At 38.6% G+C, this 13131-nt stretch overlaps 1 protein-coding gene across 1 annotated transcript; it reads left to right on the top strand.

Moving 5' to 3' along the window:
- Positions 1 to 426: 426 nt before the first annotated feature.
- On the top strand, positions 427 to 11566 carry LOC134650204 (cytochrome P450 4c3-like). Its single transcript, XM_063505143.1, has 10 exons — positions 427 to 685; positions 3442 to 3531; positions 4699 to 4809; positions 5266 to 5451; positions 5919 to 6115; positions 7763 to 7823; positions 7932 to 8133; positions 9180 to 9331; positions 9584 to 9769; positions 11359 to 11566. The coding sequence occupies exons 1-10, from the start codon at positions 526 to 528 to the stop codon at positions 11550 to 11552; spliced, it is 1539 nt and encodes a 512-aa protein (XP_063361213.1). The 5' UTR covers positions 427 to 525; the 3' UTR covers positions 11553 to 11566.
- The last annotated feature ends 1565 nt before the right edge of the window (positions 11567 to 13131 follow it).

Genomic DNA, 13131 nt, shown 5'->3' with positions numbered 1-13131 from the left:
TGAAGAACGTATCGCAATGACAATCCGGCTAATCGTGCAACAGCCGCATTTCAAAACGCCCCTGTTTTGTAAAACGGCTAGCCGTAATGTAATACGGCGGATTATACGATCTGACTACGACATATATACTAACGATTAAACTCGACAAGTCCAACGTGCAATAAACCCACACATACACATTTTAACGCACACATACAAAACTTGCCCACCACCAAAATCGCCACGGACTGAGAAATGACAACGTTGGGGTCTTGATAAAAGATCATTGACCGTAAACGTCACCGAGAGGAAAATCCTCATAAAAACATATGTTATGGTCATTCGCAATCATTTTACTTTTAGATGTCGATGCACTCGCGCCCCGATTATCGACTATTTTCGAAAATATACGTAGTAGATAGTTTAAATTTTCGGGCGTTTTTAAAAAGGATTTTTGATTTTGAACGGGTTTGCGAAGGATTTTTAAAGAGTTTTTAGGACGAATTTCGAAAGGATTATTTTGACTTTTCAAGGTTTTTGGACACTATGATGGTCATGTGGTTGTTTTTGGTTGTGCCGTTGTTGTGGTTGGTGGTGTTCCGCTATCGGAGGCGGAGGATGTACGCGCTCGCCTCGCGCATTACCGGCGGGAAGGTAGAGCTGCCTTTTATTGGGATTACACACAAGTTCACGGGAACGACGGAGGGTGAGTACATTTTTTTTATTTGTAACACTAAAATAATACGACACAATTGTATTACATATTAAATAATCAATGTTAGTACCGGATGATGGTCTTCAATTCAGCAATTAGGTGTTTAAATATATGTTACGAGAAATTTCTAATACTTATTAAGTATTCAAAACAACGCTCCGCGCCTACATGTTTCAAATATTCCGCCTTTTTCTTCGTAGTACTGACGGATACGAATTAATAGTCACGTTATCCTATTATTAAATTATAAAACGGGAACTTTTAATCACGTATAATTAAGTTATAAAATTTACCTCCGACTTCTAAAATTAATTAAATAAGTATACGCGATTAAGTCCTGTTTCATAATTTAAAATCGCATAAGTTTAAATCAGTGTATATAGTTTGAAAACTTTGAAACTATTAAGTATTTAAAAACTTATTAACACATATCCATAGTCTGGGATTTATAAGTTTTGTTTTGACTATACATATAATAGTAGTATTTTTTCTAAAAGAATTGCAAATTGAAACGATAACTTAAGAAGAAGAAATCACTTTACTGTAAACACAACATTTTTCACCACACCACCGCGAGGATAATTACATAAATTATGAATAATACGTTATTATAACACTCGCCGAGCATAATTTCCATTTATCAATCACGAATAGCTAATACATGTTAATTATTAAAACTTAAGTAGTTTTCACACCTTCAGACAATTCCTTTACGAAATAAGTAGGGTACCAAACAAACATACTCACTGTCGATTCGAAATAATTATAAATATGCCAAATAAATAAAATTCTCAGCCATCACCACTCAAATGGCCGCAAATGTACCTGTTCGATACTTAGTACTTAGGTGGGTCAACGCGACGATGACGAATATGTTTGAAATAGGTAATCGATAAAATGCTCAAAGTTTATCTGACTATTTATGTTTAATGTTACGATGAATATTTTATTTACCTACACTGTAAGTTGCGTTGTATGATTTTTAGGGTTCCGTAGCCAAATGGCAAAAAACGGAACCCTTATGGATTCGTCATGTCTGTCTGTCTGTCTGTCTGTCCGTCTGTCCGTCTGTCTGTCCGTCCGTATGTCACAGCCACTTTTCTCCGAAACTATAAGAACTATACTGTTGAAACTTGGTAAGTAGATCTATTCTGTGAACCGCATTAAGATTTTCAGACAAAAATAGAAATAAAAAACAATAAATTTTGGGGTTCCCCATACTTCGAACTGAAACTCAAAAAATTTTTTTTCATCAAACCCATACGTGTGGGGTATCTATAGATAGGTCTTCAAAAATGATATTGAGGTTTCTAATATCATTTTTTTCTAAACTGAATAGTTTGCGCGAGAGACACTTCCAAAGTGGTAAAATGTGTGTCCCCCCCCTGTAACTTCTAAAATAAGAGAATGATAAAACTAAAAAAAATATATGATGTACATTACCATGTAAACTTCCACCGAAAATTGGTTTGAACGAGATCTAGTAAGTAGTTTTTTTTTAATACGTCATAAATCGCCTAAATACGGAACCCTTCATGGGCGAGTCCGACTCGCACTTGGCCGCTTTTTTCAATTATGTTATGACTGTGGAACGACAATGCAGCATTTTCCGTGCCAGCGCAGTACCCTTGATCTGGTATACCGTTTGTTTGTATATGTATTGCATTTAATAATTATATACATATATATACACTCAGATACAAAAACTACGAGTGAGAGTTTTTCAGAACATAAGTATGATATATCATCCGGTATCATTGTGTAGTGTGGCTAATAATACAGTATACACTTAGCGTTTGCGTCAAATACGTTAGTTCTGATTTTTGCAGTCTTATTTATGATGTTGGCCCAATTAATAATCCAAGTTTGTGACCTTGAGCGCCGAACGCATATTTGTCAAAAATCGAAAAAACCACGAAAGTTTCGGTTTTCTTTTAGATTTGGGCGATTATAATATAACCCTAAAGAGCATTCGAGGTCACAAACTTGGAATACCTATTAATTTGGCCAACATCATAAATAAGTCTGCAAAAAATCAGAACTACCGGATTTGACGCAGAGGAGCCACGTTACAAAATTCGACAAATTTACTGGATTAAATATAAGGGTAAAAACACGCTGTATTAATAAATATTGGAAAACGGTACAATGTAGACTGCATTATATATATAGTAACTACAGTATAAGTATATTCGTACCGATCAATATTTATTGACAGCAAATTATACCTATAGGCATGGTGGATAAATGAATAAAGAATGTGGATACTCGTAAATGTGGATGAATGTATAAAAGTCATGACAAATGTGTCATTGCAAAATTTATGGTAAGTAAATATAGTAACGGCACCAGTCTTGGGACATTTAAGAGGAAATTTGGAGTATTTGTGATATTTCCCTGATACATGTAAAAGTTCTACCGCTTAGCTTGTTAAAAGATGAATATCCTAGCCTTCTTTCATGTTTCAGGCGTGTTGTATCAAAGATACTGCAGTTAGTTTCCTCATAATTAATAAATTAAAAGTATGTTTTTTTTCTCCAGTCATGGACACCAAAGCTCCAGTAATGGAACCCCGGTAATGGACATGGATCCAGTAATGGGCCCCCTATAATGGGCATACCCTATCAGTATAAGATATTGGAATAGGGAATAAGTTTTTGGAAAAAAACTAGCCTATTAGTAATTTTTGTCACCCGATTGCATTGTCATAGGTACCTGAGAATAAACCATACCTACTCTGTTTTCAGATATAATGTCGTCTCTCAAGGATCTCAGTTACACGGCCATGGAAAACGATGGGATGATCAGAGCCTGGCTTGGCCACATACTTTATTTTCGTAAGTACTTTTTTCTAAGATATTTGCTAGACTACTACTTCTAGACTATACATTCAGAACAACGCGCTAGAAGTATCTTAATAATTACTCTGAATAAAGAAAGAGCCGACATAACAAAGCAGTTTAAGAAACCATCATTTTATTTTATAGTCTTCATCAGTAGTTCCGCTTCCACTACAAAATGATGCTTTTCGAGAGCAATGCACCAGATACTATTATATCGTAAACAAATACCAAAATTACTATACCTAAGTCAGCGTACTTATATTTGAAGTTCCCTGCATTTATTCAATATTTCGTCATCAGATACGTGTTGGCAGGAACTCAAACTTTTTTGTAGTCTTTATTTTATTTGATTTATTTGTATTTTTTATTATTATTTTTTAGGGTGTTTCACTTTTGTATGGAGAAAAAAAAGTTGTGATATTTTTCCTGACTTTGCTCACCAATCGGGTCTCCCCACTCTAAAAACTATCTATTTCAATTTTCATAATAATCGATTAACGTTTAAAGGTTGCACAAATTGAAAATGTGGAGGGAGAACCTCATACATTGCGTGAAAATTAACTATTTTTTTAATAACAAAATATAATGAACTGATACTAAAATCTAACGAAAAAACTGAATTTTGCGTTTAAAACACGATAAAACCACTTTTCCTTTGGAAAAAAGTGGAAAAACTGAAAAGTCTTAATTAGAACATTTATCGAGTAACCAAAATCCATGTTAACTACTAATTTTAAAACTGATTTATATGTAGAAGGTTCAGTATCACACTACTCACCGCTTTGATGGTAGCCGCTTAAACCATTTTCTACCCTCCGATGTAGAGTCGTTGGTTATTTGAGAAAACTTTGTTGATGTTGTGCAACCTCTAAATATTCACCGATTTTAATTTTTTTTGGTATATAATATTTTTTAATCAGGAAGAACCAGAATTCGAGCAAAGTCAGATGAAAATCGAAAATTCGGAAAAATGAAACAGCCTATATATTTTTATTTTAAATTTGAATAATTCAACTCAATTTACGAGTCTAAGCGCTTAAAAAACGACTGAGTCTTTTACGTTTCGAGTCGAGTCCTTCTTTGAGTCCTTTTTAAGCGCGACTCAAAAGGGCTCAAGCCTCCAAATAATATAATTAAGCAATTAATGCATCTTTCCAACAGTCGCCCTGGACCCAGTGGACCTTGAAGTCGTGTTGAAAACGTGCTTGGAAAAGGACGACCTGCACCGCTTCCTACGGAAAATTATTGGCTACGGGGCAATATTCGCTCCAGGTACCTACGCATTTTTCAATATTAATAATGTTCAAGAGAAAGTTTTTTGGAATACGTATTTCAAACTAGTGCTACATGCCACAATCAACTGTAAGTGTACTAATGGACTTTTGTACTGTTAAAATCAGTACCGTCTTTATGCACACGGGGCCCGTCCCCAGGGCCCCCATCCTCAGGGGCCCCCAAGGACAGACAGTAACAGTATATTTGATTACCCATAATAAATAGAAGATCATAGTAGAAAAATGTTAGCTTTATTATTAATTAGCTTTCATTACTTTCCAAAAGGGCCCCAAATTCTTACAACAGCTAAAGTCCGTTTAAGCTAACTCTATAGAAACTTTGCACTGACAAAGTGTGACGGTGTCACTACAAACGTCAAAGTTCATTGGATTTCGACGTTTATCGGGGCACTTTCATACATTTACGTCAATACTCACTCTATAATGTTTTCAGTTTCAATCTGGAGACCAAGACGGAAGATCCTCGTGCCAGCATTCAGCCCGAAGATCGTGGAGGGCTTCGTGCCGGTGTTCGCCGAGCAGAGCATGAAGCTGGCTGGCAAGCTGGCCGAGCGGGCTGGTGCGGGCAAGCTCAGCGTGTGGCCGTTCATCAGCTCGTACACTCTTGACTCTGTTTGCGGTATGTCTATAAATGATTTCAACACAAGCGTTATTTAGGGACTAGGTCGAACTGTGTAAAAAAAATCCTATAATAATTATTTACCTTAAAGTCGAACGTGAAGGTCACGAAAAGCACCCCCCGACCGTGCATTATCGACGCTGACGCCGACCGTCATACATTTGTTTTACCCAATGTATCATGCTCGGCGTCAGCGTCGCGCCGAGCGTGCGTTCCGTGCAACGAACTAGAATTCAGTCACCGATTCCGTGGCGTAGACTTTGTTTTGATTAGGCGTAAACACGTCACACATTCCATGAACCTAAAACATTAATAAATATCTGTCACATATTGATATGACGCAATAGTGCCTTGTAGGTACATTTTTGTCGGTCAAATTCATCTTGCCTACTTTGGTCTGAACTATATATGCTTTCCGTAGGAAAAGTAGGTACCTACTGCTCAATGATGAATTGATGTCCCAACAGAAACCGCTTTCGGCGTGAAGATAAACGCTCAGGGCGACGAGAAATCCCCGTTCCTGGTGGAGCTGAACAACATCCTGCAGCTGGTGTGCGAGCGCATCTTCCACTTGTGGCTGCAGCCTGATTGGCTCTACAAGTTCTTCCCGCAGTACCGCAAGCACAAGCACTGCTTGCAGATCTTGCATGGATTCACTAATGACGTGAGTCTTTGGGAAGGAGAATAGACCCACCATGTTCTTAACCTCTTTTGCTTCAACATATCTTCTGTACCAATACACTGCTGCGGAACACTCTATAATCCCCGTTGGTGTCGTATAAAATTCCTCCTTTTAGTGATATTCAAATCATGAAGTTTCAGTGGTATGAAGACTCTTATAAGTATAGGTAGTCATTTCAAAGCCAGCAGCCCAAATGTAGTCTTTTAAAAAAACAGATCTATCATAATTTTTAAGAAAAAAAAACCGACTTCTATGCGGCCCGGTGAAAGATTATTGTAGATGGTGCGCTATGTAGAAAAGGAGGTAAAACCACCCACTTTTCTAGTAGCATTTCGTTTCTGTAAGGCTCGCAGTTCTAACCTAACCTAACCCACTTTTGTTCGGTTCTGTGAGGATAGCAGTTCAAACCTAACCTAACCCACTTAACAGCGCATATGCGGTGCGGTGTACGGGGGTTTGAGCGGGAGGGGTTTGGCCTCATCATACTTTATACCTAAGTACATTTTATGGTAGGTAATCATAGTGGTTTTCCGGGTCAAGGTCCGGGTCTGTGTCCGAGTCCGGGTCAGAGTCCGGGTCTAGTCCAGGTCCGAGTCCGAGTCCGAGTCCAGGTCCGGGTCCGAACCCGATCCGGGTACGAGTTCGGATCTGGATCCGAGTCCGGGTCCCAGTCCAAGTTTTGACTTCGAAATTCGAAATCACCAAACGTGTACTATGCGTCGTTGAAGAGTTCTGTTCTGATCATCATCAGCAGTTCCAGTTCATCAAATGCGACAGTTTTTAATGTTAATGCTTTATTTTATGATGAAAATACAGAAAATTCTATACGTGTGCCTTTAAGATTTGAGGAGTTCCCTCGATTCCTCATGGATCCCATGTTCAGAACTCGAGCTTGACAGAAATGTGGCTTAAAAACTAAACTTGCTTAACAAACATAACGAAGAGGACAAATCGCCAAACGTGTACTATGGGTCGTTGAAGAGTTCTGTTCTGATCATCATCAGCAGTTCCACTTCATCAAATGCGACAGTTTTTAATAAAAATGCTTGATTTTCTGATGAAAATACAAAAATCTATACGCACGCCTTTAAGATTTGAAGAGTTCCCTCGATTCCTCATGGATCCCATCATCAGAACTCGAGCTTGACAAAAATGTGGCTTAAAAACTTAACTTACTTAACAAACATAACGAAGAGGACAAATCGCCAAACGTGAACTATGCGTCGTTGAAGAGTTCCATTCTGATCATCATCAGCAGTTCCACTTCATCAAATGTCACGTTTTTGAATGTATATGCTTGATTTGTTGATAAAAACACAAATATCACTATATACATGTCTTTAAGATTTGAGGAGTTCCCTCGATTCCTCATGGATCCCATGATCAGAACTGGGTTTTGACAAAAACGGAACCAATCTGTATGCATATACATACAATCAAAAAAAGAATTTTCAAAATCGGTCCAGTAATGACGGAGATATGGAGTAACAAACATAAAAAAAAACATACAACCGAATTGATAACCTCCTTCTTTGAGATTTGGAAGTCGGTTAATAACTTCATAACCTAATTATTATAAGTTTTTTTTTCATTATATTCATTTCACACACAATTTTTTCCATATTGCAGGTTATAATGAAGAAGCGAGATGAATTAAAAGCGGCACGTCTCGAGACACAACGTGAATTCGGTACGTAACGTACTATATATATTTTTAGACAGTGGTTTTGAGGATGAATGCCAGCATGTACCTTTGGAAAAAATGCAATGTACCTAAACAATTGTTATATTTTCACAGATCTATCAGATTATTCCAACAAGACGTTCCTGGATCTGCTCATCCACTTTTCTGGCGGCGAGAAGGGTTACAGCAACATGGAGCTGCGTGAAGAGATCCTGACCCTGACCATCGCGGCCACCGACACGTCGGCCACGGCCGTCGGGTACACGCTCATGATGATGGCCAAGTACCCGCACATTCAAGAGAAAGTTCTCCAAGAGTAAGATTAGCACGTTACGCCATCGGTATTTTAGTAGCAATCTGATCTGATTTGAACTTATTTTCTTGCTTGCATAGAGTCCGACCAAGCCAACCCGCTTTACAGTTATAGTGTGGAAGAGCCCCCATAAACATAAAATTCCTATGAAAATAAGACATTTATAGTGAGTGGCGGTCTCAGGGCGGAAAGCGAGCCCGGAAACGCCCTGTACACACCTGGAGGCGCAGCGTAGAGAACGAGCTGCGAGCCGTAGGACTGAGCTGGAACGAGGCCAAGACGGTTGCTCAAGACAGGAAGGCGCGGAAGGTTCTTATGGAGGCCCTAGGCACCTCCGGGGTTATAAATAGTTTTCACTATAACGTTAATACAGTTTTAGCTTAGACGGACTCTACGTGTTATTTCACGTCACATGGGTATTTTAATCGCGCAGTAATCAAGTTTTGAGCAACAAGCTGTGAAGTCTGAAGCTGAATAGTCTATCTAAACTTGTGTCCACTGGGAAAGTAGTTTTTGTAAAACTGTAATGTAATGTTATTTACTTCACTAACAAACAATGTACTTTTAGTCCATAATAATTACTTTTTCCTCTATTATTCCAACTGTCACTCATGACATACAAATGCATACTTGATCTCCCGCGGTACAGGCCTAGCCTAGTGCGGGGACCCCTGGAAACTCGGTACTATTTAACCCATGCTATGCACCCACCCGATGTCACAACAATTTATATATTGTACTGCCTGTTCTACGTGCAATAAACTTATTTTTTATCTTTTATCTTTTAACTGGTTGTCTCGTCACACGCGTCACAGCGATCGTAGGTGTCTACGGTCACTGTGACGTTGGATTACCTGATAATCGTATCGACATTAAACCATTAGGTAACCCTTTCAACACCATGCCCATTATGTGCGGCGCGTCATCGTGAACCTTGTCGGAATGCACGAAGGTCGATATTGGGCTGTAGCCGCGCGCATCAGTTGATATATTTTGCGGTCAAAAGGTTAAAAGATTTTTCTTTGATTTATGGAGTGGTTTGCCTTCAGGCTCGACGAAGTGTTCGGAGACTCGGACCGACTCTTCGAGAAGGATGATCTGCTTCGTCTGAAGTACTTGGAGCGCGTCATCAAGGAGACGCTACGGCTGTTCCCGCCCGTGCCCTTCATCATCAGGAAGGTTGAGGAAGAAATTTCGTTGCGTGAGTTACTTAATTTTGTTATAGTCTTAATTTAGTTTTAAATTTTACACTTAGATATTCTGTGCTTTGACAGGCTCTCTCTGTAAATAAAACGGCTTGATGGATTTTATGAGAAAGAAATACCTACTGTCACACCAAAAGGTCAACTGTTGCCGTAAACGCCACGCGTATCGTCAAGAAATTTATGTAGAGAGCAACCTTAACAACCTACGCTTACTGGACACTTTCTGAATTTGCATTTGTGTCATGTAGCCTCGGGTCGCGTGCTGCCCGCCGGCTCAGGCGTTGTGGTCTCTATCTGGGGCACGCACCGGAACCCCAAGTACTGGGGCCCCGACGCGGAGAAGTTTGACCCGGACCGCTTCTTGCCGGAGCGGTTTCATCTCAAACACCCAAACGCCTTCATGCCATTTAGCAGCGGGCCGAGGAATTGCATTGGTGAGTTTAATTCTTATCATCAGTTATCCTACAGTGTTGTCCCGGCATTTTGACACTGGAGCCTGGGTTCCATACTACTACTGGCGACTTGGTTTCAATCTAGAGCGCCCCGACTGTATGTTGCCCGCGAGATAGACTACTTTCTCTAATTAACACAGTTAGAAAAGGACGAGTAGTCTATCTCACGGGTGCGGTGATCCTGTTAAGTAAAGGCTTCGTCACACAGGCGCGATTTCCGGGCGGGGCATGAGCGGGGCGCGCCGCTTTTATATATAAAACGCTCACGCCCCGCCCGGAAACGCGCCTGTGTGACGGAACCTTAAGCATACTGGAGCACACACCAGAGTCCCCTGTAGGTATATGGCTAATTTATGTGCAAAAAAGTTTAAGACACCCAAGACAGTAATTTTTCCTCTTTCAAATTTATTCTAAGCTTAATAGCAGCGTTCGCAGACGTTTCTACTTGTTAAAATTTATTTAGAATAATTCTTATTGCTGTTTATTAAAAGTAGTACAAAGAATTATGCAAGCACACGGGGTGTCCGTGAAAAAACATTAACATTACAGGGGTCAAACTAATCGAGCATTAATAACGGTTTCAAGATCACGACTGCAACGTTGTCGCCCGATCACTTTTTACGTAATTCTTTGACCGCCATATGTAGTACCGACATTGACACAGTTCTTTAACCTGTATCTAGATTTCGAAAGAGGTGCTCAATTCGTAGAAACTTTTTTAGGGTTCCCTACCTCAAAAGGAAAATAAGGTACCCTTACAGGATCACTCGTTCGTCTGTCTGCATTTCCGTCTGTCATAGCCACACAAGATAATTAACCAATCGAGTTACATTTTTTTTGTGTGAAAGTGTATAAAGTTACTAGTTACAGATTTTTTTACAAGCTTTTGTTTAACTTGCAATGTCTGTTTGTACAGGGTTGGGCAGATTAAGTGTCCTAGTTTTAAATAGCCATAACATTAAAACATATATTCTGATTTCAAAAGTTTCATGTTTTTATTTTAAATGTACCTTGTCTGTTTCCCTGCGCCTACATCTTGCAGTGTGCCATGTATAGGGTCCATCACCGGATTTATAGATTAAATTGCATTATACATATTTGGCCTTATTCTTTATAGCACCCTTGCCCAACTCTCATAACCAGGTTAAAGCAACAAGAGGCTCTTGTACAGATAGTTCAGTGTTTTGCTGCGAGCCTTATCCCGCCCTTATTCATTAAATATTTAAAATCAATTAAAAATACTATTTTCATATACCACAATTAAAACCCAATATTTTTGCAATTTAAAACAAAACTTTATACACTACAATGGCATTACACTACATTGTTTTTGTTGACAATCTTGTTGGTCGCAGATCACTCGCAGGGCCACCCGCGATTCAGTGACACGCCGGTTACTGAATGCACTCCTTTGCGAAAACCAGTCAGGCAGCAATTTATTATGATTCACACTGGTGCTTAATGTACTACCTATATAAAAGCGATCTTGCTGATCGAAGTCAGATGACCACTTCCAACTTTGTACGATAGTCGAACTAGTCGAATAATAAGTAACCCTTACTTACCCCCAGGTTACCAGTACGCCCTGATGTCCATCAAAACTGCGCTGTCATCAGTACTCCGGTACAACCGCGTGGTTGGCGACACGGAGGCGTGCGCCACGCCGCAGATCCGCGTTAAGCTTGACGTCATGATGAAGGCCGTGGACGGGTACGAGGTGGCACTGGAGAGGAGAAGACAACCTAAAAGTTGTCAAGAGAAATAAGTGTAGTGACAATTTCTGACGTAGACTTGGCTTGTTGCTGTGTAGCTTTTGAAAGTGACTCCTGACACCAAAGTTAAGGTGTCGGTACAGAACAAATGGTTAAAATCATGAAGTTTACAGATAGACAAAGATTTCGAGCGCACACATACTTGCTGGGTTTGAGCCACTCAGATCCCTTTCGAGTTGTGAATGTGTGCGTCACGCGTAAACAGGAGGTGATCACAGTTTTGTCTTAGCAGCGCTACCTCTGCCTATCTTTCAAGTCTGTGGTTAGAACATTGTGATAGTCAGTGATAAAGTTGTGTAAGCGGAAAAGTGTGAAACTATAATATTATTATTATGGCACCAGAAGTGAATCTTGGATTATGTAGGGGAAGCTGTTTTACCTCGGACAGTTTTTATGAATTTTAGAAAAAAAAAACTAATTGCTGTAAAATTATTGTTTATCCGAATCTCATAAGATACATTAATAAACTATCTATTACGATATAAAATTTAAAGATCAGTTTATTTATTTGATGGGATACGTTGACGAAAAAAAAGGGAAAAGTGTCCAAGGAACAACACCCCTGATGTACCCTGGTCATTCCCGTTGTACCTCGGACATGATAATTTTTAATTAATTTATTTATATATATAATTTAATCATAGAAAAAATATTTATATATGAAATCACAGATATTTTTAGCATATTTACGCCATTGATTTTTCTAGTACATTTTACCTTCGAAACATATACTTAGCAATGGTAATTTTTTAATTTTTGCCTAAAAGATTTTATGCATTGTTTCTAAAATTGATTACTTGGTAACTTATAACGCATATAACTAATAATTATAAATACGGCAAATATGAAACCTTAAAAAAAAATTTTTAAGTAAGTAAGTAGCAAGTACGGGCCAAGGTACAACCTATTTTCGTTGTCCGAGGTACAACAAAGCAACTTTTTGGACAAGTAAGCTTGGTAATTAACACTTCCAATTGAGATTAGGCTGAAATTATCCTACCATCGAGTACCTAATTAACTTAAAAAGTGCTAATTACTTACTATATTAAGTTTTACTATCTATTAGCAAAACATGAAATAATCATCCTTGATGTAAAGTTTGAAATACTGACTTTTCATAACACCATTTTTTTTTCTTGAGTTACCAGCCGCAGCCGCTCTCAAGTTTCGTTGATAGCTTGTTTTTTATACTTAATAATAACGTTTTAAATAATATAAATGAAATCAATAACCGTGGCAATGTGGAAATATTGCCATCTGTCCGAGGTAAAACCATGTCCAAGGTACAACAGTTTCCCCTACACTTGGAGGTAATCTGTTAATAAAACTTTCTGTAAAACCAAAAAGTCATTCTCATCTCATAAATGACAATTGTTTAATGATTCTTTTCGATAAACTACGTCCACCAGCTTAGACACTATATTTAACACCATTTTACCTTGGCTTCAAGATCACAATCTTAACATAAACCTGCAAAAAACTAATTTCATTCAATTCAGACCACATCAGAGGATAGCCTTAGTAATTAATTATACCTACCGAAATGACAAATTACAACTTACAAACACTTGC

Source organism: Cydia amplana, chromosome 8 (assembly GCF_948474715.1).
Source record: "Cydia amplana chromosome 8, ilCydAmpl1.1, whole genome shotgun sequence".
NCBI classification, from domain to species: domain Eukaryota; kingdom Metazoa; phylum Arthropoda; class Insecta; order Lepidoptera; family Tortricidae; genus Cydia; species Cydia amplana.
Note: the sequence above shows the minus strand (reverse complement) of the source record. Positions and strands in the feature narration are given on the sequence as shown.